The 25,990-nt window shown below is 37.4% G+C and overlaps 1 protein-coding gene and 1 pseudogene across 2 annotated transcripts in view; both read left to right on the top strand.

Annotated features, from left to right (window-relative positions):
* Window positions 1-25,990, top strand: part of ATP7A (ATPase copper transporting alpha) — a 153,743-nt gene that overhangs the window by 99,368 nt on the left and 28,385 nt on the right. Inside the window, exons 5-14 of one of the 2 annotated variants that reach the window (XM_021678911.2) lie at window positions 2,892-3,095; window positions 6,095-6,258; window positions 10,337-10,498; window positions 12,756-12,832; window positions 13,404-13,626; window positions 15,068-15,301; window positions 16,448-16,539; window positions 18,430-18,557; window positions 19,597-19,751; window positions 19,972-20,106. In XM_021678911.2, the coding sequence (XP_021534586.1) occupies window positions 2,892-3,095; window positions 6,095-6,258; window positions 10,337-10,498; window positions 12,756-12,832; window positions 13,404-13,626; window positions 15,068-15,301; window positions 16,448-16,539; window positions 18,430-18,557; window positions 19,597-19,751; window positions 19,972-20,106 (1,574 nt within the window). The remainder of the gene's footprint in view (window positions 1-2,891; window positions 3,096-6,094; window positions 6,259-10,336; window positions 10,499-12,755; window positions 12,833-13,403; window positions 13,627-15,067; window positions 15,302-16,447; window positions 16,540-18,429; window positions 18,558-19,596; window positions 19,752-19,971; window positions 20,107-25,990) is intronic. The other variant, XM_044911518.1, reaches the window with a different exon arrangement.
* Window positions 21,222-23,124, top strand: LOC110571649 (annotated as a pseudogene).

Raw genomic sequence — 25,990 nt, 5'->3', positions numbered from 1 at the left:
GAAACCCTTTCTTGAAATTTTTGGAATCTTTTCTGATTGTTGCCTCAAGTGCAGGAAAGTCAACCTTCCTTCCTTTTGAATTCACTTAAGCATAGGTAGTGTTGCTACAGCCTATAGAAAATCTACTTAAGAAAAGTAGTCATTTAATTCAGTGTGGTGGCTTAACACCTGCACTGCTTCTGTGGAAGATGGAAGCTTTTGCTCTTCTGGTTGCCACACTCACTGGCGTAAAGAACACAATTTTATGGATCTTTGTTGAGAGGCCATGCTAAGGTAGCTAAAAGGGACTATCTCTATGACTTATTTTAATTTAGTACTGAACTTCCAGAGTGTGAAAATTGCAGATTGTATTATGGGTTATCTCTGGTACCTCAAATCACTGAATACTAGAACAGGGCATCAAGTAATTAGCAGTATAAACTTTTTTTCAGTGTCTAATTTCAGAATTAAGTCTTGATAATAATTATGAGAGAAAGAAGTAAGCTCCTGGATGGGTTTAAATATTGTATTTTTTCTTTTTTTTTTAAGATTTTATTTATTTATTTATTTGAGAGAATGAGAAAGAGAGCGAGAGAGCATGAGAAGGGGGAGGGTCAGAGGGAGAAGCAGACCCCAGCCGAGCAGGGAGCCCCATGCGGGACTCGATCCTGGGACTCGATCCTGGGACTCCAGGATCATGACCCAAGCCGAAGGCAGTCACCTAACCAACTGAGCCACCCAGGCGCCCATAAATAATGTATTTTTTCAAAGCCACAGCTATTTCCTTTGGGCAAATGAGCTTCCTTTTTGAATTCTTTAAGATAACAGTAGCATTTGGTAAATTTTACCATCTATTTCCTAAATAATGCTCTCATAATCTGAATGAAGAAGTATAGTTTTCTAAATTGCTTTTCTTAAGATCAGAGACTGACTGATTTTGGAATTGGGAGTATCTAATCTAGTCAATTGTCATCAGTGTCTTTTGCTGTAACCCAGATTGGCTATAGTGCCATCACCTGGAAGAGTGGTGGAAATGCAGAATCTCAGGCCCCATCCTAAATGTCCTGAACCATAATCTGCATTTCAACAAAATCCCTCAGGTTGTTGTATGTGCATTAAAATTTAAGAGCTATTATACTGATTTGGGAAGTCTAGGTCATTATTTATGAGTTAAATGGTCAGGCTTTTGTTAAAGTTTCTACAAAAGATGCCCTCTCTAGCATCCTGAAAACCAGCTCTGATGCAGGGATTCCTCTATGGGTTAGCCAAATAGACCTGAACCAGTTTTAACAAGTTAGGTGCCTGAAAATTTCCACATCACCTCTTCACCTCCTTATCTCTGCAGGAGAGTATAAAATCTTTAGCTTTGCAAGTGCATGGATGTGCTAGAGAGGATAACTTCTCCCTTCTTGGAGGTGATTAATACTGCAGTGGATAAACTAAAACAGAATGGCAGATTTTCTGAGACTGCAGGGGAACTTCTGGATGATAGGAGATTCCCATTGTTCCACAGTGCATAAACATTCTCTGGAGAAATTTTCCAAATATCCCTTTTATTATTTTATTTTATTTTTTTAGAGTGTGTGCCCATGCACACGCGGCTGTGGGGAGGGGCAGAGGTAGAGGCGGAAGGAGAATCTTAAGCAGGTTCCAAACCCAGCATAGAGCCTGACATGGGGCTCATTCTCACGACCCTGAGATCATGACCTGAGCCAAAATCAAGAGTCAGACCCTTAACCGACTGAGCCACCCAGGCACCCCCCAAATATTCCTTTGTACAGAACAAAGATTACTGCTGACTTACTCCTTACCTTTTCTTCCATTATCCACAAAGACATTTTAATGTAAAAAAATACTATATATTAGTATTAGTGTTTAAAATTCAAACAATACAGAAGTGTCTATAGAGAAAATGTGTTCATCTGTTTGTCATTCTATTCCTGCCTTAACCTCATTCCTCAGAAATAGCCACCATTAATATTTTGACTTTCTCATACATGGTCTCATATATACATATACACAATTTTTAAAATTTATATATATATATATATTTTAGATTTTATTTGAGAGAGAGTGCATGCGAGAGAGTGTGAGAGAGAGAGAGACAGAGAGCGCAAGTGGGGGGTGGGCAGAGGGAGAGGAAGAAGCAGGCTCCTCACTGAGCAGAGAGCCCGACACGGGGCTCGATCCTAGGACCCCGGGATCATGACCTGAGCCGAAGGCAGATGCTTAACCGACAGCCACCCAGGCACCCTTACACAAAAAAATTTTTTTTTTTTTTAAAGATTTTATTTATTTATTTGACAGAGAGAGAATGAGAGACAGAGAGCATGAGAGGGAGGAGGGTCAGAGGGAGAAGCAGACTCCCCGCTGAGCAGGGAGCCCGATGCGGGACTCGATCCAGGGACTCCAGGATCATGACCTGAGCCGAAGGCAGTCGCTTAACCAACTGAGCCACCCAGGCGCCCCTACACAAAAAATTTTTAAATGACATCATACTGCAATGCTGTTTTATAAATTGATTTTTGTTCTCTTTACTATATCATGAATTGGTTTAATGCCAGTATCCAAATCATTAACATAATGATAAAAATTCATTATAAAAATAAGAGCTATCCATCAACAAACTATTCTCTACCTGGGGTTTGCAATAGAGAAAATAACTAGAAGAACTTGGTATAACCAAAATTTTGTTTATTCAGTTAGTTCAGATTTTCCAGAGAACTGGGATGGGCAGCATTGAAATTTGAAGTCACTTTCTGGAAAGTGTAAAAAAGCAGTGCCGAGAGCTCTAGGTCCATGCTGGTTTTAAAGGAATGGATTGACAGTACCTGGAGGTGTGGATTGTGATGAATGGCAAGGATGCAGCTGAAGAATACCTCAAATGAAAAGACTCTTTCCCTGTCCACCAGATACAAATGAGCCATTTGTAATAATAGCTCAGACATCATCGGAAATGCCGCTTTTGACTTCAACTGATGAATTTTATACTAAAATGATGACACCAATTCACGACGTGGAGGCAAAGACTTCATCTAAGTGTTACATCCAGGTCACTGGTATGACTTGTGCTTCCTGTGTAGCAAACATTGAACGGAATTTAAGACGAGAAGAAGGTAAGACACTCTTGGAGCCTATTATCTTGTGTATTGATTTGAGGACTCTGTCCTTGTTGTTCTCTTAGGTGTTTCATAACCATTTTTGTGGTTCTTGCCAAGGCCTTAGGAAGTCCTGCATATGAGTAATGTGCAGGACAACCTTGACTTTCTGACAGCCAGTTTTTGTGTTTTGTTCCCAAGTTTCTATCTTGTTTACCTCACGATCACATTTTAATATCAATGAAATTTGTAGGAAAATAGCAGAAGGAAGTATATAAGGTTACTATTCTCTATGGCCTTGGTTGCAATGCATTTTAAGAAACATACAAATTTTCTGATAAAGCTATGCTTAAAACTAATAACCACAGTCCATAAGTTTCAATATTACTGTACCTGGACCAAGAACCAGACCAAAACCAAGTTTGTTTAGAATTATGTTATTCTCTTCCAACAGTTTGATCACCGATCTTTGCTTGTAGTAAAAATGTTAAAAAGTTACTCAGTATCGTGTATAAAATTTAACTCTAGGTCACAAAATCTTAGAAAATTTACAGCATACTTTTTTTATTCAGTTATACTCAAATGTATTACCTTGTAAGTTTGCATTCATATTAATAGACTTCACACTGTGGCATAATTTGTAACCATAGAGAAATACAGTTATGTTTAATGAGACTGAAATCATAGGTTTGGTACTAGCTCCAGGGTCTTAAATAATACATGCCCTTAGTCACGAGGGCCAAAGAAGTAAGATTAGTATTAGTTTATCCCCTCTATATTGTGTTATTATAACTCAAAGTATATAATAATAATAATACAGCCCTGAGGTCCATAGGCCTTATATATAAAGGCCTTATATATACCATACACAGACACACACATACATACACACACACATACCTTACCTTATATATACAGGCCAGAAAATTATAACAAAGTGTATGTTATACAGAGCCATCTTCAGTTATTACTTATCTGCATTGTGTCATTTTTGCATGTCATTTCAGTCTCCAATATATCTAATTAGAATGCAGTTGAGGCTGAAGCTTATATTACACTTTGAATGATTAAAAGGGAAAAGGAGGGAGGTTACAAACAAATGAAAGCAAAATAAGTTTGTAAGGTTCCTGTTTAATTTTAGAACCAACTATTTTTTGGCAATTCAGAAATAGCCTTTTTCATGAGACAAGCAATGCCTATGCCAATCATGAATCTTTTTTAAAAAAAAATCCATTGTGCTGATTGATCCTTCCAGTTGCTTCCTACTCTCCCCTTTACCACCTCTTTACCCAATTAGGAAAACCACTGGCCCAGCTGGAGTTACTATATTCACTTTTTAAAAAAAAACTAAGTAACACTGGTTGTCTCTTAGTTTTGTTTGCATTATATTTTTAAAAATGAATAGAGTTTTACTTATAGTTTGAAGTAAGAGTTTAAAAAGTTATCCATAATTTATGTAAGTATGAAACCTATTTTTGAGAGTCAAATTTTCCCTTCTATTTCTGTTTGGCTATAGATTACATCCAAATGAAGCAAAAAGATTTTTTCTACTTTCTCTGTACCCTACTTTTATTACTGACGCTTTCCTATGAACTGGTCCTCTGAATTATTTGGTATCCACAAAGTCCAGAATGTAAGCATTTTATATAGAAAACTTAGATTATATAGGTACTTTGTTTTCTTATTAAAAACTCTTATTAAGTTAATGTTCTTTTCTTTTCTTTTTATCCAACCGCAGAGTTAACCTATGAACCGTTGATCCCCATTCCCTGTCAGGTAGCCACCAAGTACCATAGATTACCAGAAAGAGCTGACACTTCTGCTCTGCAGAATTAATTTTCTTCCTGGCAATGTCAGCCATAGCTGGCCTAGAGAAGTAGGATGGTTGTTAATAAAAGGCTTGTGCTAGAGAACAGGATGACTGTGACAAAATGAACTCCTTTGTTTTGTTAACAAGCTGGATGGCACTTTTGCCCCCTATGAATAAGAGCACTTTATATTAGTGTGTGCCAGACAGTAAAATTTGATAATTGTAAGAAATGACTATTATTTGATTATGTTATAATGTACATGTTGGTACGTTCTTGGATTCTTTGCTGTAACTGCAGTGATTTCCTTAAGTGCATGAGTTCCTTTCTCTAGGTCCCTGTCCTATTAGTTTCTACAAATGCTTTATATTTACACAATAAGTTCTCAACCTATTGCAGTTCATGGGTCTTACTTGGATCCCAATTCAAAAAAACAAACTGTGTTAGGCAAACTAATAAACAATTTTAAGACAATTCTGGAAATATGAATTCTGCCTGGATATTTGGTGATATTGAAGAATTATTTTGGGTGTGGTAATGGTATTATGGGTATTTTTTTTAAGAGAAGACTCTATCTTTTAGAGATATGTATTTAAATATTTACATATAAAATGATATATTATCTGGGTTTTGCTTCAAAATAATCAGGGTAGAGTGCAGGAAGTAAGAGGATAGGAATATAGATGAAACAAGATCAGCCCCAGTACTAATTTTTTTTAAAGATTTATTTATTTATTTTAGAGAAAGAGAGAAGGAATGGGGGGGAGGGGCAGAAGGAGCGGGAGAGAGAGAATCCTTAAGCAGATTCCCCGCTGAACACGGAGCCCAGTTTGGGGCTTGATCCCAGGACCCCTGAGATCTTGACCTGAGCCAAAATCAAGAGTTGGCCGCCTAACCTACTGAGCCACCCAGGCATCCCCAGACCCAGTATTATTGATAATTGTTGAAACTGGGCGATGGTTGTATCAAGTTTATTGTGTTGTTCTCTCTTTTGGGTATATATAATTGAAAATTTCCATAATAAAACGTTTAAGAAACTAAGGCCCCCATTCAAATAGTTTTATTTGGTTTGGGTTCAAGACTGTGTAGAAATTAAGTTACAAATTTCTCTAGGTTCACTTTAATCTTTTACAAATGAAAAATAAACTAATAACATTACTCTTTTTATAAGGATATTATCTCAATTGTTTTTCTTATCAATGTTTCTAGGAATATATTCTGTACTTGTGGCTCTGATGGCTGGCAAGGCAGAAGTAAGGTATAATCCTGCTGTTATACAACCCCCAATGATAGCTGAGTTCATCCGAGAGCTCGGATTTGGAGCCACTATGATAGAAAATGCTGATGAAGGAGATGGTGTTTTGGAACTTGTTGTAAGTAATCATTTTTGTGTGATTAATAAAATTTCCAGGAAAAACTTAGGGAGGATTCAGAAAATAGTTCCAAAGATATTTAAGGGTTGGGAAAATAAGACATAAAAGGAAAATTAAGGAAACTGGAAAATAGAAGGATAAGATATGACTTAATGGTGGCCTTTAAGCATGGAATGTAAAAGATAATCATATCTATATTAAGAACCAAAAAAGAAGATTTAGGTTTGAATAAGTAAATGAAAATCAACTTTTAAAATATAGTATGATTCCTACCTAGTAGCATAGAAAAAAATAAATTTCAGATGCATTGAAGACTTAAATTTTATAGATGAAGCCATAAAACCAGGTGTAAGGCATATTGGTTTAAAATGGTCATTTTCTCCAATTTAGCAAATTGAGTTTTATTTGTATAACTTAAACAATTAAAACAAAAAACTTAATACTGTACCAAAATTAGTTCCAGCTCAATCAAAAATCTGAATGTAAAAAAACATGAAATTACTAGGAGAAATATTTAGAGCTCTTTTCCCCAGTATTTAATTATAAAAACTTGAGACATCAGGAAAGTCAAAAGAATTGTACAGTGGACACCCTTATACCCACCACCTTGATTCTCCATTAACATTTTAGTGTATTTGTTTTACTATACATAAGTCTGTTAATCCATTGTGTAAATAATTTTAGACCCACAAAGTTGCAAAACTAGTAGAGAATTTCTATGAAGCTTCTACCCAGCTTTTCCCAATAATAACATCTAATCTATCACTTAAAAAATAATATTAGAGTGGAAATGGCCTTTCTAACTATCATACAAAACCAATAAAAGAAAAGATTGATAAATTCATGTACATAAAAATTTCTTTTTGGAACGGGGCACCTGGGTGGCTCAGTCGTTAAGCGTCTGCCTTCGGCTCGGGTCATGATCCCAGGGTCCTGGGATCAAGCCCCGCATCGGGCTCTCTGCTTGGCAGGAAGCCTGCTTTTCCCTCTCCCACTTCCCCTGCTTGTGTTCCCTCTCTCGCTGTCTCTCTCTCTGTCAAATAAATAAATAAAATCTTTAAAAAAATTTTTTTTAAATTTTCTTTTTGGAAGGAAAACACAATAAACAAAGTCAAAAGACAAGTAGATTGAATTTATTTCTTATCATAGATGAAGGTTAATTTTCTTAATATATGAAGAAGTATTATCAATCAATAAGAAAAGAAACAACCCAAAAGAGAGATAGTAAAGGATATGAACTGACAATTCACAGAAAATCCAAAATGTTACCACTTTAAACATAAGAAAAGATGTTCACCCTCACTTTTAATAAGAATAAAGCAAATTAAAACTACATCAAAATGCCATTTTTCACCTATTAGATTGGTAAAGATAATACACAATTTTGTTAACACTGTGTTTGTGATCTCTTATGTATTGCTGGTCGAGAGCCAATTGATACAGGCTCTCAGCAGGGGAATTTGGGAATGTCTATCAAAAGTAAAATTGACATGCCCTTTGCTTTAGAAGTTCTACTCACAGGAAGTTATCCAACAGACATAGTTGCATATGTATGAAATGACATACTATGTTCATTATAGTATTTATTTTATTTTATTTTTTATTATAGCAAAAGATAAGAAAAAAACCAAAATGTTAATCACTGGGGACTAGATACATAAATTATAATACGTCCATATAGTAGGATACTAAGCAGATTTTAAAAAGAATGGGTGAGTTTATATTTTTATTTATTTATTTAAAAATTTTTTTTTAAGATTTTATTTTTATTTTATTTTTTAAAGATTTTATTTATTTATTTGACACAGAGAGAGAAACAGCTAGAGAGGGAATACAAGCAGGGGGAGCGACAGAGGGAGAAGGAGAAGCAGGCTCCTGGCCAAGCAGGGAGCCTGATGTGGGGCTTGATGTGGGGCTCGATCCCAGGACCCTGGGATCATGACCTGAGCCGAAGGCAGATGCTTAACTGACTGAGCCACCCAGGTGCCCCCAAAAGATTTTATTTTTAACTAATCTCTATACCTAACACGGAGCTTAAACCCACAACCTGGAGATCAAGAGTCACACGCTCCACCGACTAATCCAGGCAGGCACCACCATGGATTTTTATTTTTTAAAGAATTTTTTAAAAAGATTTATTTATTTATTTTAGAGACAGAGAGGGAGAGAGAGAGTCAGCAGATGCCATGCTGAATGCAGAGCCTGACATGGGGCTCCATCCACTACCTGGAGATCACGACCTGAGCCGAAACCAAGAGTGGGATGCCCAATTGACTATGCCACCCAGGCGCCGCTAGTTTTTAAAGACTTCTGAAACTTAGGGGGTGCCTGGGTGGCTCAGTCAGTTAAGAAATCTGCCTTCGGCTCAGGTCATGATTCCAGGGTCCTGGAATCGAGCCCCGTGTCGGGCTCCCTGCTCAGCAGGGAGCCTGCGTCTCCCTCTCCCTCTGCCGCTCCCCCTGCTTGTACTTGTGCTCTCTTTCTCTCTCGGCCAAATAAATAAAATAAAATCTTTAACAAAATAAATAAGACTTAATAGCTTTATTGAAATATAATTCACATACCACAAAACTTGCCCTTTTAAGATGTACAATTCAGTGGTTTTTGTATATCCTCAGAGTTGTGCAACTATCACCATATCTAATTTTAAGAGCTTTTCATTAACCCAAAAAAGAAATGTCTTGCCTGTTAATAGTCACTCCTCATTCTTGATATTAAGTATTTGAGTCTTCTTTCTTTTTTCCCTTGGTCAGTCTAGCCAAAAGTTTGTCAATTTTGTCAGTTTTTTCAGAAACACAATTTTCGGTTTTGTTGATTTTCTCTCTTCTCTCTTTTATTAATTTCCACTCTAATCTTTAATTTCCTTCCTTTTGCTTGCTTTACATTTAGTTTGCTCTTCTTTTCTAGTATCTTAACATGGACGGTTAGGTTATTTATTTGAGATCTTTCTTACTTTTTAATATTGACATTTATAGCTACACATTTCCCTCTGAGTAATGCTTTCATTTCAGTTACTGTACTTTTCAATTCCAGACTGTCCATTGGGCCTTTTTAATAATCTGTCTTTCTTTATTGATATTATTTATTTGGTGAGATAGTGTTCTCATATTTTCCTTTAATTCTTTTTTTTTTAGAGATTTATTTATTTTAGAGAGAGAGTGTGAGTGGGGGGTAGGGGCATAGGGAGAGGGAAAGAGAGAATCCTCAAGTAGGTTGCCTGCTGAGCGCGGAGCCCGACGTGGGGCTCCATCCCAGGACCCCGAGATCATGACCTGAGCCGAAATCAAGAGTCAGCTGACTGAGCCACCCAGGCACCCCCATCTGATTTTCTTGAATAATGCTTCCTGGATTGCTGAAAACTTTTATTTAATTTCCAAATTTCAAAAAAAAAGTTGGTTTTGACAGTTTTGACAGTTTCTCATTGCTTTTATGGAGGAGATAATTTTCAAAGGCCTTTACTACACCATTACTGATATTCTTCAGTAGATATTCTTGAATAAAAGCTTTGTAATTTGTTATATACTCTTTAGTCACTTTCCAGATCTTTAAAGGGTTGTTTTTTGAAACTTTTGTTCAATTTTATCATTGCTTTTGGGGGAAAGTCTTTGCTGAGCTCCACACACAGTCATTCTAGAAGTTCTGCTACTCCATTTTAGAATTTAATACCAAGCTGAACTATAACCTCACCCAAGACATAAGGCAAAATGCATTTTTAGACAAAGGTATAACACTTTTGTCATCCATTAACCTTCTGTAAAAGTAATATTGAAGACTAAAAAATCTAGAGGGAAACAAGACATTGAGTTCAAGAAACAATAGATGTCAAATCCTCTATCACTGAGCAGTGACAGGAAGAGGGAGACTGACTTAGCGAGATCTTCTTCTATTTAACCTTTTGCAGCTTCCCAGGACCATATCTTTGTTCAGTGTAATTTTATATAAAAACAGCATTCTAATGAACATATCTGAAGGATATTAATAGTGCAGATAAGATCTTGTATGTTCATTCCATGTTACAATTCATGTTTAATGGAGGAAAAAGTAGATTTCTGAATAACAAAACCTTTGTCTTTAACAGGTGAGAGGAATGACGTGTGCCTCCTGTGTACATAAAATAGAGTCTATCCTCACAAAACACAGAGGGATCTTCTACTGCTCTGTGGCCCTGGCAACCAACAAAGCACATATTAAATATGACCCGGAAATTATTGGTCCCAGGGATATTATCCATACAGTTGAAGTAAGTGGTAAGATTTTGCATTTCTGTGTTCTTACCTATTCAGTCAGCACTCCGTTGAATCACTTCTATTTTGTATCAGACAATGAAAAAGATCTGGTCCCTTTGATTACTCTCAATCAACATGTCTCAAATTTAACATAAATGTGTTTACAACCTTTTTTTTCTTGGTCTTTGTCAGGAAGAGTTAGGCAAAGGCATATTGGCACTATTAATCAGGAGTAGACTGAAGGTAGAACCACAAATTCTTTAAAAATATTTAGAAAATGGCAGTAAAGTACAATTTGTTATAAGATTAATTAATCATTAAGAAAGCAAGCATCATGCTAGATGCTTTATTGTACCTAGATCAAAGCAAGCAATGTAATCTTTAAAAATTTGTGTATAGTTGACACAACAATGTTATGTTAGTTTCAGGTATACAACATAGTGATTCAACAACTCAGTGGTTATGCTCTGCTCACCACAAGTGTAGCTAGCATGTGTCACCATACAACGCTATTCCAATACCATTGACTTATGTTTACGATGCTGTACCTTTTTTTTCCAATGACTTAGTCATTCCTTAATTGGAAGCCTGTATCTCCCACTCCCCTTCACCCATTTTACCCATCTCCCATCTACCTCCCCTCTGGCAATCATCAGATTGTTCTCTGTATTTATAGGTCTGATTCTGCTTACAAATGATGTATTTTTAAGTATGAAATTTAAAAGACCAAACCCTTTTATTTGTCACAAACTTATCTCATGTTCTTTAATAGATCAAGTGGTAGTACATGTGAAAATGCTTTAAAAGTTTTAATGTGGTATAGCCTTGTTGTTATAATGATTGGAGCATATTAATAGTTCAGATAAGATCCTATTAGTATAGATAATAATACCATTAACATCTTTGTGAAGCTAGCATTATTGAGTATTTACTATGAGCCAGTTACCAACTTTGCAAAGCTTCAACTCTTAATTTAATTCTCACAACAGTGCTGTCATCTTCATTTTGGATGTGACGAAACCCAGGTTAAGAGAAGTTAAGTTACTTGCCCAAAATCACATAGCTAGTAAGTGTCATAGTTGGGATTTGAGCCTATTCTTTCTTTCTTTTTTTTTTAAAATTTATTTATTTGAGAGAGAGAATGAGAGAGAGAGAGAGCACATGAGAGGGGGGAGGGTCAGAGGGAGAAGCAGACCCCCTGCTGAGCAAGGAGCCCGATATGGGACTCGATCCCAGGACTCCAGGATCATGACCTGAGCCGAAGGCAGTCGCTTAACCAACTGAGCCACCCAGGCGCCCTTATTCTTTCTTTTTTTTAAAAAAATATTTTATTTATTTGAGAGAGAGAGAGAGCTCGTGCAAGCAGGAGGGGGGAGAGGGAGAAGCAGACTCCTTGGGAGTCTGACACGGGGCTCGATCCTGGGACTTCACGATCATGACCTGAGCTGAAGGCAGATGCTTAACTGACTGAGCCACCCAGGCGCCCTGAGCCTATTCTTTCTGACTCTAAAGCTCATGCTTGCTTTTTTCACTGTGCTGTGTGCTACACTGCCAACAAATGTAAGATGGCAACATTTTCCCTAGCAGTTGAAAATACAGTGTATGTTACTGTCTATGTGCATATGAGTCTTACTTATGTGTAGTTTTCTTTAATACTTCGTTGTATTAGGGAAAATTTTTGTTCATGTTCTTTTTCTGATAGAAGAAGAGTAGAGACTGCATCTGCAAAGACTTGATACTATGGTGCTAACTTTTGTGGCCTATTATTCAATTTCCTGTACTTGTTTGGGGGATGGATGGATAGATAGATGTCAAAGCTAAAATTTTAAAAAAGTGATTAATGTACATCAATACTAGTGGATGATGCTTGTCTAAATGTAAGATTTGTGATTTTACTATTGAATTCTGTCTTTATTAGATCATCAAACACTGATTCTGCTTTTTTCTAAAATTACTTATTAGAGGCTTTAGGTTACTTTTTGATATAAGAATCTTAGTGAGGACAGCTGCACTTGAGTTAAATCATTAGTTTGAGAACAGTAGGGTAGACATTAACTAGAGTTAAGGAACTATTCATTTCTTTGATGAAAGGCTATAAACAAAAGCAATTAAGAGAAGGGAGCATATTTTCATCTTTGCAGTCACCAGAGTGACTTGCACTCAGTAATTGAGTTGAATTCAAGTTCTTAATGACAGTACTGTGTCTTAGAATTTCTCTATATAATATTTTTATATTCAGTGAAATAATTGTTTTCTCATGAATTTCCTTAGAGCTTAGGTTTTGAAGCTTCTTTGGTCAAGAAGGATCGATCAGCAAGTCACCTGGACCATAAACGAGAAATAAGCCAGTAAGTTCTTTTGGTGTGTCAATGAAAAACAGATTTTGATTCTTTGTTACAGATTTTTTTAAGAGAGAGAAAGAGTGAGGGAGAGGCAGAGGAAGACGGAGAGAGAATCTTTTTTAAAAATTTTTTTTTTTTTTTTTTGAGAGAGAGAGAATGAGAGAGAGCAAGCACATGAGAGGGGGGAGGGTCAGAGGGAGAAGCAGACTCCCTGCCGAGCAGGGAGCCCGATGCGGGACTCAATCCAGGGACTCCAAGATCATGACCTGAGCCGAAGGCAGTCGCTTAACCAACTGAGCCACCCAGGCGCCCCGGAGAGAGAATCTTAAGCAGGCTCCACACTGAGCACAGAGCCTGATGCAGGGCTCAATCTCATGACTCTGAGATCATGACCTGAGCCGAAATCAAGAGTTGGATGTTTAACCAATTGTTATAACTTTAACATCCTGTTGACATGTCAGTTTTTACAATGTCATCCTTATATTGGGTGAAGTGGTCACAATTTGTATTTCCCTATAGTACATAGAAGCTTTAACCATCAGCTACTTACTAAAATGATTTTTCTTTTCTACGTAAGGTGGAGACGGTCCTTCCTTGTGAGCCTCTTTTTCTGTATTCCTGTAATGGGGCTGATGATATATATGATGGTTATGGATCACCATCTTGCAACTCACCATAATAAGAACATGAGTCAAGAAGAAATGGTCAACATTCATTCTTCTATGTTCCTGGAGCACCAGATCCTGCCAGGATTGTCCATTATGAATTTGCTATCCTTTCTATTGTGTGTACCTGTACAGGCAAGTGAAATGGTAGCAAGTATATATGTTAATAATGAAAAATAGCAAAATGTGACAGGCAAGGCTATTTTCAATTGCAAAACAGATATTAGCCAGAAGTTTGATCATTTTATGCTAGATGCTTCATAAAAATAATCTTAAACTGAGTGGTTAAAGTAGATAATAAATTCCATTTAACTCCTAAGGATATTGTTTAACAACAAAGCAGAGAAAAAGAGTTCAATTCAGATTTAGATATGAATTTAGCATTCATATCTGCTGTTGCATATAACTTTATGTTTAAAGTAATAATAATAAAATAGGTATTTTACTTATTTATATTTGTATTTAATATTCTATAGTAAACATATTAAAATTAATTATATTACTATTATATCAAGTATATTAATATATTTTAATTATTAACTTATTATATAAAATAAAATGATGGTGATAATTATGTTATTATTTTAATTACTTATCCCTGATACTGAAGTACATTACTTTCTGTATGTTTTCAACTCTTCTTTTCAGATAAACTTTTACTATGGAACACTTCATCCAATAAATCTATTCCTTTTTCTGATCCTTATAAAAGGCAGTGATGATTTTAAGAACATCTTAGTATGTTTCTCTATACTAATGAAAAACAAGCTTTTCAGTTATGTTTACCAATGAAAACAGCCAGCAGTTCCAATAGCTTGTGATATTCTACTTAGGTTGAATTTTAGGCAGGGTGGCTAAGTTTTATGTAAAAAAACCATTGTCAAAAGAATGTAATTGTTTTCTTAGTTCCTGTTTGTGCTAGCATCTAAAAGAAAAATCTAAGAATCATCTGACTTTCTTTATATTATGGAATATCCGTTGGCTTATAGAGGACAGCTGCCAAGGACTTGTACAGCAATTTGGATCTCAACACACACATACCTGCTAAAATACAAACATTATTGTCTCAGCTTAAAATCTATCCTTAGTCACCATACAATACATCATAAGTTTTTGTTTTTGTTTTGGTTTTTTTTTTTAAGATTTTATTTATTTATTTGACAGAGAGAGACACAGAGGGAACACAAGCAGGGGGAGTAGGAGAGGGAGAAGCAGGCTCCCCACTGAGCAGGGAGCCCGATGTGGGACTCGATCCCAGGACCCTGGGATCATGACCTGAGCCGAAGGCAGACGCTTAACCATCTGAGCCACCCAGGCGCCCCATCATGAGTTTTTGATGTGGTGATCCACGAGCCATTGTTTTCGTATTGTATGGTGACTAACATAACATGATAAAATTAAAAAAATTTAAAAAAAAGAACTCAAGCTCTGGGGAAAAAAAAATCTGTCCTTAGTGTTTACGGATTAGTTAAAAGCAAAAGGAAATTAACCTTGAGACTGTATCTTTGTTACTGAGCTCTATATGTGAATTTCAACATTTTTTTAAACAGCAATAATTATTGTTTCTATATTACAGTTTTTTGGAGGCTGGTACTTCTACATTCAGGCCTACAAAGCACTGAAGCATAAAACTGCAAATATGGATGTACTGATTGTGCTGGCAACCACCATTGCATTTGCGTACTCTTTGGTTATTCTTCTGGTTGCAATGTATGAAAGAGCCAAAGTAAACCCTATTACTTTCTTTGATACACCTCCTATGCTATTTGTGTTTATTGCACTAGGCCGGTGGCTGGAACATATAGCAAAGGTAAAGTAAGAAAGAGTGACATTTGTTAAAATCTTGGATGGATAAGTGATCATATTTTCTAGACCAGTTTTTGGAAATATACATTGATTTATATAGTTAACAAAAGAAGTGCTTCCATTTTGGTAACATTTTAAGTTAAATATTCCTTTAGAAGATTTACCGAACTTACGGAATTAATACTTTAGATAGGACAGTATATCCATGTTTATTTTAAGAGAGAGACATTTGCTAAGTACTTACTTATATCACATTATTAATGGAAAAATTGATGTGACCACAAGATTTAAAATAATGATGGAAAAAATATTCACCCATAATCCCTTGCTATAATGGAAATTACTTTCTAATTCTGTTCTGCATACCTTTATATTTTACAGAGTGGCAAACATAGTATACATACTGGTTTATCCTTAACGCTAGAAAGTTTTTTCCCCATTTTTGCAGTCCAGATATAATTATTTGGTATTTTCTAAATAATATTCTGTCAAATCATTGTGCTGTAACTCACTAAACCATTTTGGTTTTGTTCTCAGTTAGATTGTTTCACATTTTAAATTTTAGATAATCCTGCATTAAACATATTCGTGTTTAATAGTAATTTCTGTTGAATTAGTATCTTAGGATAAATTACAAAGTATGTGAGTAAAGGGCATAAATCCTTTTGTGGCTCATGCAACAAGTTTTAGCATTCTTTTGTCAATAAGAATATGTTAGTGAAGTAGTTTTACTACAACTTCATCAGCATTAACTCCTGTATAAATTCTTGCTAAGTTAGTAGGCATTAAATGGTGTCATAGAGTTGCTTTTGTTTGCATTTCTTCCATTATTAGCAGGAATAAACATTTTTCTACACAGGAGGTATTTTATTTCTTCTTAAATTAATTGCCTAATGATGTCCTTTGCTCATGTACCTGAGTTCCTGATGTTTTCCTATTAATTTATGTTACTTTTTAATAAATTATACCTAATAATACATTTTATATTTTGTATACTTCATATTTTTGAAGTAAAACATTTTCTAATTTGAACTAATTAATATTCCGAAAGCTATCTTTTTGGCAAATGTTAAGTATTGTATCTTTATTTTAGGTAAAACCTGAGCTTTTTCTTCCTTAGCATTGTTAACATGTTTGTTTTAATTTATAGGGCAAAACATCAGAGGCTCTTGCCAAGCTAATTTCACTACAAGCTACAGAAGCAACTATTGTAACTCTTGACTCTGATAATATTCTCTTAAGGTATTTATTTTCATTCTTCCCCCTTATCTTTTTAACTTCTTACAAAAAATATTAAATACACCCAGAAGTAGAGAGAAGAGTATAATGAACCCACATCATCTATCTCCCAGATTTAACAATTTTTCACATTTTGCCAAACTTCATCTATACATTCTATCTTTATATTGTTGCAGTAGTATTTTAAATTCCAGTCATGTTGGTTTATTGCTAAATATTCCTGTAGCATCTCTAAAAATAGGACATATTCATATGTAACTATAATACCATATTGCATTTAACAAAATTAACAATATCTTAAGATCATCTAATATGTATATAGTCTATTCTCATTTCCCCTGTTGTCTCCAAAAAGTTATTTATTTATTTTAGAGAGGGGGAGAGAGAGAGAGCGCAAGAGAGTGAGAGTGAGTGCACACACGTGAGTTGGGGAGGAGCACATGGGGAAGAGCTGATGGGGAGGGAATGGGAAGGAGATAGAATCTCAAGCAGACCCTGCGCTGAGCACAGAGCCCAGAGCCCATTCCGGAGCTTGATCTCACCCTGAGATCATGACCTGAGCAAAACCAAGAGTTAGATGCTTAACGGACTGACCCACCCAGGTGCCCCGTCTCCAAAAGTTTTGTTTCTTTCTTTGAAACGGAAATCAAACAAGAGCCATCTGTCAAAGCATTTGACTGACTCGTTTCTTTTAATATAGAACAGCTCTGGGACACCTGGGTGGCTCAGTCGGTGAAGCGTCTGCCTTCGGCTCAGGTCATGATCCCAGGGTCCTGGGATCGAGTCCCACATCCGGCTCCTTGCTCAGCGGGGAACCTGCTTTTCCCTCTGCCTGACACTCCCCCTGTTTGTGTGTGTTCTCTCTCTCCCTCTCTCTGACAAATAAATAAAACCTTAAAAAAATCTTTAATCTAGAACAGCTCTTCCCTCCTGTTCGCCCTCCCCCCTCCATGCCCTGCCTCTTACAGGTGACTTGTTAGATAACCACCCATCAATTGTTCTGTAGAATATCACACAGTCTGAATTTAACTCTTTGCTTCCTTGTGGCATCATCTAACTTATTCTGTAACTCCTGGCACCTGTAAACTGGAAGTTAGAGCTAAAGACTTGATAAGATTTCATTCTTTTTAAAAAAATTTCATTCTTGGGCGCCTGGGTGGCTCAGTTGGTTAAGCGACTGCCTTCGGCTCAGGTCATGATCCCAGGGTCCTGGGATCAAGTCCCACATCGGGCTCCCTGCTCTGCGGGGAGCCTGCTTCTCCCTCTCCCCCTCACCCTGCTGGTGTTCCCTCTCTCGCTGTGTCTCTCTCTGTCAAATAAATAAATAAAATCTTTAAAAAAAAAAAATTTCATTCTTTTGTATTTCTCATTTGTATACTCATAAAATTATGTAGGAAAATTTACACAATAAATTGTTTTTTTAAGATTTTATTTATTTATTTGTCAGAGAGAGAGAAAGAGAGCACAAGCAGGGGGAGCGGCAGGCAGAGGCAGAGGGAGAAGCAGGCTCCCTGCTGAGCATGGAGCCCAATGTGGGACTCGATCCCAGGACCCTGGGATCATGACTTGAGCCGAAGGCAGACACTTAACCGACTGAGCCACCCAGGTGTCCCATAAATTGTTTAATTAAATAAAACCCCTCACATTATTTTCTAAAGCTTTCATTTATTCTTTTAGTCACTACTGAACGAATATATCCTTTGTGCCAGGTACTGAGCTGTTCCCCAACAGTAAACAGGACTGACATTGTAGCTCCCAGCTTAAATGTTAGGTCTAGTTTCCATTGGTAGCAATTATGGAGCCACAAGCTTGACATAAACCAGTAAGCTTGCATGGAAAGATCAGAGTGAGAAACATATTTTCCCAGTGCTTTTTATTTTAACTCCTATCCAGTGAAGAACAAGTGGATGTGGAGCTCGTTCAACGTGGAGACATCATTAAAGTGGTTCCAGGAGGCAAATTTCCAGTGGATGGTCGTGTTATTGAAGGACATTCTATGGTAGATGAGTCCCTTATCACAGGTATGTTCTTTCAGAGGATCATGACATGAAAGTAAAGTAAATCCAAAGTGTTAATAAAAAACAGGAATAAAAGGTGGAGAGCTTTTTGTAGAAACTATGGAATGACTAAATGATGAGTAAAGAGAATAGGAATTCTTTTTAAGACTATTAAATAAATTTCTGTAGATTTACTTTGTATTTTTTCATTATGCTACTGAAAGCTTTTTTCACTGAGGATTGTTAATTATTAGAATGTGTAACCAAAGGCAGTTGTCTCATTCTGATGTAGAGCCCAAGAGACTTTGGCAGATTTTCCTGAGCAAATACCTATTTGTTTTCCTGCCCTAAAGACTGGTCTGGTCGGAGCTGGAGTATAACTCTGGGTTCTCCACATCAGGGTCTGCTCGAAGAAATTAGGCCTCGGAGTAGTGTTAGAGAGCTTAGATAACTAAGGCCAATCTGGAACAGAACCAAAAGAATACCTTTTCTGTCTGAACCCTCAGGATAGTCCCAGAAGAGGCTCAGTTTATGGACTATGAGGAAATAATTTCGGACTCTGTATTTCTCAATAGGGTGCTATTGCCAGTTCAGATGGGACAATTCTTCTGGGGGTACTGCATGCACATTGTAATACATTTAGTATCCCTGACCCTGGCCCACTAAATTGGAGTAGGAGCACCCCATGCTCCACCAGTAGTTATTATAAACAAGAACTCCCACATTTCTAAGTGCTCCTTGGGAACATATTGAGGACCAATGATCTAAGACTAGGGAGCAGCTTTAAAAGTGTCTGACACGCAAATTCGTGAAGCGTTCCATATTTAAAAAAAAAAAGTTTCTGCGTATAAGAATAGATTGTTCTAGTTTAAGATATGTGTCCCTGGGGTTGGCCCAGAACTGACATAAGGAAAAAGGGAGGGCAACCTTCACCTAGGCATTTATCCAGATTCTATGAAGTAAGAATCTCCTTTCTACATATTTTTGACAGTTAATAAATAACAGCACGTTTCAAGATAGTATGTATTTATGCTCCCTAAATTTGTCTTTATTCCTTATACAGGGGAGGCAATGCCTGTGGCTAAGAAATCTGGCAGCACAGTAATCGCCGGTTCCATTAACCAGAATGGGTCACTACTTATCCGTGCAACCCATGTTGGAGCTGACACAACGCTTTCTCAAATTGTTAAACTTGTGGAAGAGGCACAAACATCAAAGGTAACTTAATTCCCTGGGAGAAACAGAAAGTATTTTTTTTAAAAGACTGCTCAGCGTGAATCTTGATCTAGTGTTTATGTTTTCCTTTAACTCCAGTTGCATTAATAGGGAGATTATTAAAATATTTGTATGCAGTACCAAATATACTCTGTATTCATTATCAAAAAAGGAGACTTTGATACATGTATTATTATTATTATTGTTATTATTAATATTCTAGGCTCCTATCCAGCAGTTTGCAGACAAACTCAGTGGCTACTTTGTTCCTTTTATTGTTATTGTTTCCATCGCTACCCTCTTGGTTTGGATTATAATTGGATTTCTGAATTTTGAAATTGTGGAGACCTACTTTCCTGTAAGTGACTTATAACAACTCTACCATACATAAAACAGTTTGTGAATCTTTTGCATAAACTATTAATTGGAAAATAACTTTAATAATCACTAGTATCTTTATGGGCCTGGAATGGGAGAGTAATAAGAATAACATTTGCATTTCTATAAATATAAAAATTTCCTCCTGGAAAGATTTTTTTTCATTATTTTTATTACTTTTTCATTATTTTCATTATGATTTTCCCAAAGCAAGTACTGAACTTTTATATTTTATACCCAGTCTCATTCTCAACATGACTCTGCTTTCTCAAAGGACTGTAGATAATATTGAGAAAAACCTTGGGGTCTCAGCTCTGCCATATACCATCAGTGTGATCTTAGGTCAAATTAATTTCTCTCTGAGCTTCAGTTTCCTCATTTGTAAAGTGAGATTCTAATAATACCCATCCTGCATAACTTGCAGTTGTTGTGAAAGTTAAATAAGATGATATATCGGAAACACTTTGTAATTTATTAAATGCTTTATAAATATAGGGTAATATTAGTGCCTGTTCCTCTGTAGTTCTATGATAGTCTCTAAAGTATGGTGTTGTAAAGTAGTAAAGTAGACCTGGATTGTGCCTCATATTATATAACCTTTAAGTCACTTCTGTTATCCTTGGTTTTGTCACCTGTAATGTAGTGATAATAATACCTAAATTGCAAGATTGGAATTAGTGTAGGTGAAAACATGCACATATGACATATATTAAAGCATAAGCTTTCATGTCTATGAAAGTCCCTTCCAACTGTTTCTGTATAGATAAATACCTCTTAGGTGAACGCTTAGTTTAAGTATTTGAGAATTTTGTAAGAACCTAGCACCATAAAGTCATTACTACTAAGAAAGTCTTACTTTGTTGTATTTCTTTATTTTTAAAAATGCCATGCTGTACACTGTTTCATGTTGTTTGTCCCTTCAGTTAAAGAACAAGTAGAATCAGGAGAGTGAGGGTGAGACGTAGAGCCTTACTGGGGACCTGAAGAGACACTTGTCGCCGAGAAGAACATTTTGAAGATTTTGTTGTCTAGAAGAGGTCTCTGGGATCTCACTTCTATATATTTACTGAATCGGAAAAGAATTAAATTAGGGCCATGGGGACACAGAAGGTCACAGTACCTCTGATCTTTGCCATCTCCATTGATAAAATAGACTCTTTCCAGTTTGGCTCTTTCCAGTCATCAATGCTCCTGAGACAATCATAAAGGATTTTCTCAATTATTCATTGGAAGAGAAGTTAGAAGACTCCCCCACTCAGGTGCTACTCACTTCCCTTTGGTCCTTGTCTGTGGCCATCTTCTCCATTAGTGGTATGACTGGCTCCTTTTCCACTGGACTTTTTGTCAACAGCTTTGGCGGGTGCTTATTGTCAACCTATTGGCTGTTGCTGGTGGCTGCCCTATGGTTTTCCAAATTAGCGGAGTCTGTTGAAATGCTGATCCTGAGGGGCCCCTGGGTGGCTCAGTTGGTTAAGCGGCTGCCTTCGACTCAGGTCATGTTCTCGGGGTCCTGAGATCGAGCCCCACCTCGGTCTCCCTGCTTGGTGGGGAGTCTGCTTCTCCCTCTCCCTCTGCTGCTCCCCCTGCTTGTGCTCTCTTGCTCGTGTGCTCTCGTTCTCTCTCTCTCTCTCTCTCTCTCTCACTCAAGTAAATGAATGAAATCTTGGAAAAAAAAAAAGAAATGCTGAACCTGGGCCAATAGATTATTGACTTCTTCTGCAGATACTGCGCAGGTTTTGTGCCTATGTGCATTGGAGAGATATCTCCTACCTGCCCCATGATGGCAGGTCGGGGGGCTTTGGCATTCCTAACCAGCTAGGCATTGTCAGGATTCTGGTGGCTTACATATTTGGTCGAAAGTCATCTTGGGGATTGAAGAGCTTTGGCCTCTGCTGTTGGACTTCACCATCATTCTAGCTGTCCTACAAAGTACAGCCCTTCCATTTTGCCCTAAAAGTCCTAGATTCTTGGTCATTAACAGAAGGGAAGAGGAGAGTGCCAAGGAGATCTTCTAGTGATTGTGGGGTACCCAGGATGTGACTCAGACAGGACATCAGGGAGATGAAAAATGAGGGTGCTAGGATCGCACAAGAAAAGCAAGTCACTGTGCTGGAGCTCTTCAGTGTGCGCAGCTACTGACAGCGTATCGTCGTTTCCACCATGCTCCAGCTCTCCCAGCAGCTCTCTGGAGTCAGTGCTGTGTTCTGTTACTGAATGGGAATCTTCAAAGATGCAGGTGTTGGGGAGCCATTGGTATGGGTGTGGTGAATATTGTCTTCATGGTAGTTTCTCTGTTTTTGATGGAAAGGGCAGGGAGGAAGACTACATCTGACTGGTCTTGGACGGATGGTTTTTTGTTCCATTCTCATGACTGTTTTCATTGTTTGTTTTTTTTTTTTTAAGATTTTATTTATTTATTTGAAAGAGAGAGACACAGCGAGAGAGGGAACACAAGCAGGGGGAGTGGGAGAGGGAGAAGCAGGCTCCCCGCAGAGCAGGGAGCCCGATGTGGGACTCGATCCCAGCACCCTGGGATCATGACCTGAGCCGAAGGCAGTCGCTTAACCGACTGAGCCACCCAGGCGCCCCCTGTTTTCATTGTTATTAAAGGACAAGTATAACTGAATGGGCTTTGTCTGTATTACAGCTGTCTTGGTCTTCATGCCCTTTTTTGAAATTGGTCCAGGCTCCATTCCCTGGTGTATTGTGGCTAAACTCTTCAGCCAGGGACCCCACCCAGCTGCAATGGCAGGGGCTGGTTTTTCCAACTGGACCTCCAACTTTTTTGGTTGGGCAGCTGCATTCTGTTTAGGAGCGTGCGTTTGTATTGTCTTCACTGGCTTCCTTGTTATCTTCTTGGTGTTTAGTCCCTGAGACCCATGGCAGGACTTTTGAGGAAATTACATAAGCCTTGGAATGGCAGGTGAAAGAGGCCAGTAGAGCTGACAAAGGCCCCATTGTGGAGATAAACAGCACCCTTCCCATTAAGGAGGTCTAAGCCATGCTTCCTTCCTGTCTCCCTACCAACACGAAGAAGCAAACTCTCCCTGAATGAGAGAGAGAGAGATTGAGAGAGAGAGAGAGACCTCATCAGGTTGTAACCCAGGACTGTTTCTGAATGCTGCTACTTGATTCCTTTCTCTTCCCACACACTTCATGAGCACTCAGAGGAACCCAGTGCTGGAGTTAGTTTTATCTTCAGTGGATTTTTAAGCATTTTATTGCTTGGACATTCTCTTCTGTTTAGGAGAGACCAAGTGAACCTTCCTTCATTTCAAAAGGAATTGGCTGCTTGGCATATGACAGCTTTGCCAGCTTTTCCTCCCTCGGGTTCTATATTCCCTCACAAGGACATACAGGAGTGTTAAGAGTGAGGTTCAGTCTCCCCCACCCCAGACTTAACAGGAAGCAGATCTACATGAGTGTGGAGGGCAGAGAGGGATTAAATAAGAGCACCTTCCTTGCTTCTATACAGCTCTGCAGAAAAAATTAATTGGAGTTTTATTTATCTTCTGGTATTATTACATAAATATTTAGTTCTTTAAGTGTAAAGCAATTTTACCAAATAATGAGAACATAAGGAAATTGAGCGTAGAGGGAGGTGCTTAAAGAGAGATTATAGGGTGGAAGATTTAATAGTGGAGAAGTCAAGGTGCAATAAGAAGGGAAGACTCTAGAAAGAAATGTAATATGTTATTGAAGCGTACATGATGTGGTGTGTGAGATTTGCCTCTTAACAATTCCTGTCCTTCAGGTGGAAACTCTCAAGTTTAACTTCTCAGTTAAAGTCATGTGCCTATATTAAGAAGCTACTGGTTTCCTTTGGAACTTTTTTCTTTGTTGAAGATTATATGTAGTATTACTTGAAATCTAGGTTGATTACTAAAATAGGCATTGCAGTTAATGGTGGTTGATGGATTCTAATTTTGGATGGAGTCTAGAGAAGGGAAGATTAATTCTAGAAATCCTTTCTCCCCTCAGTGGACCAAAAAAGTTCTTGCCCATGTAGCAGACTCTTTTTTCTTTTTTAAACTACTCCTAACCACCCATCTGGTGGGGGAGACCTCCAAATGAGCAACCCAATTTTGTTTTTTAGGAGATTTTAATTGTTGATTTTTATTTTTTTGAAAGTTTTAATTTTAATTCCAGCTAGTTAACATACAATGTTATATTAGTTTCAGGTATACAGTATAATGATTCAATAATTCCATACATCACCCAGTGCTCATCATGACAAGTCCACTCCTTAATCCCCATCACCTGTTTAACTCATCCCTCTGTCTACCTCCCCTCTGGTAATCAGTTTATTCTCTATAGTTAAGAGTCTGTTTCTTGGCTTGTCCCACTCTCTCTAGCTTTTTTTCCCCTTTGTCTGTTTGTTTTGTTTCTTAAATTCTACATATAAGTGAAATCATATGGTATTTGTCTTTCTCTGACTGACTTATTTTGCTTAGCTATAATGCTAGCTGTCTAGCTCCATCCATGCAGTTACAAATGGGAAGATTTTATTCTTTTTGATGGCTGAGTAATATTCCCTTGTAAATATATACCACATCTTCTTAATCATTCATCAGTTGATGGACAGTTGGCTTGCTTCCATATCTTGGCTATTATAAATAATGCTGCCATAAACATAGGGGTGCATGTATCCATTTGAATTAGTGTTTTTGTATTCTTCGGGTAAATACCCAGTAGTGCGATTGCTGGGTCGTAGGGTAGTTCTGTTTTTAATTTTTTGAGGGATCTCCATACTGTTTTCCAGAGTGGCTGCACCAGTTCCCACCAATGGTGTAAGAGGGGTTTTCTCCACATACCAACACCCGTATTTTTCTTGTGTTGTTGATTTTAGCCATTCTGACAGGTATGAGGTTGTAGCTCATTGTGGTTTTGATTTGCATTTCCCTGATGATGAGTGATGTTGAGCATCTTTTCATGTGTCTGTTGGCCATCTGTATGTCTTCTTTGGAGAAATGTCTATTCCTGTCTTCTGCCCATTTCTTGACTGGATTTTTTGTTGTTTTTTTTGGGGGGGGGTGTTGAGTTTGGTAAATTCTTTATAGATTTTGGATACTAACCCCTTACCAGAATATGTTGTTTGCAAATATCTTCTCCCATTCTGTCGGTTGCCTTTTAGTTTTGTTGACTGTTTTCTTTGCTGTGCAGAAGCTTTTTATCTTGATGAAGTCCCAATAGTTCATTTTTGCCCTTGTCTCCGGAGACGTGTCTAGTAAGAAGTTGCAACGGTCTGGGTCAAAGAGGTTGCTGCCTGTGTTGTGGTCTAGGATATTGATGGTTTCCTGTGTCAGATTTAGGTCTTTCATCCATTTTGAATTTATTTATTTTTTTGTATGGTGTAAGACAGTGGTCCACTTTCCTCATTTTGCATGTCGCTGTCCAGTTTTCCCAACACCATTTGTTGAAGAGACTTTTTCCCACTGGATATTCTTTCCTGCTTTGTTGAAGATTGATTGACCATATAATTGTGGGTTTATTTCTGGGTTTTCTATTCTGTTCTCTTGGTTTATGTATCTATTTTTGTGCCACTACTATACTGTTTTCATTCCTACAGCTTTGTAATATAACTTGAAGCCTGGAATTATGACGCCTACAGCTTTGTTTTGCTTTTTCAAGATTGCTTTGGCTATTCGGGGTCTTTTGTGGTTCCATATAAATTTTAGGATTGTTTGATCTAGTTCTGTGAAAAATGCTGTTGGTATTTTGATAGGTATTACATTAAATTTGTAGATTGCTTTGGGTAATATAGACTTTTTTTTACAGATTTATTTATTTTAGAGGGAGAGAGTGAGCACCAGCAGGGGGAGGGGCAGAGGAAGAGGGAGAAAATCCTCAAGCAGACTCCCTGC

Source organism: Neomonachus schauinslandi, chromosome X (assembly GCF_002201575.2).
Source record: "Neomonachus schauinslandi chromosome X, ASM220157v2, whole genome shotgun sequence".
Classification (NCBI taxonomy): domain Eukaryota; kingdom Metazoa; phylum Chordata; class Mammalia; order Carnivora; family Phocidae; genus Neomonachus; species Neomonachus schauinslandi.
The sequence above is the reverse complement of the archived record's forward strand: the minus strand, read 5'-3'. Positions and strand labels throughout refer to the sequence as shown.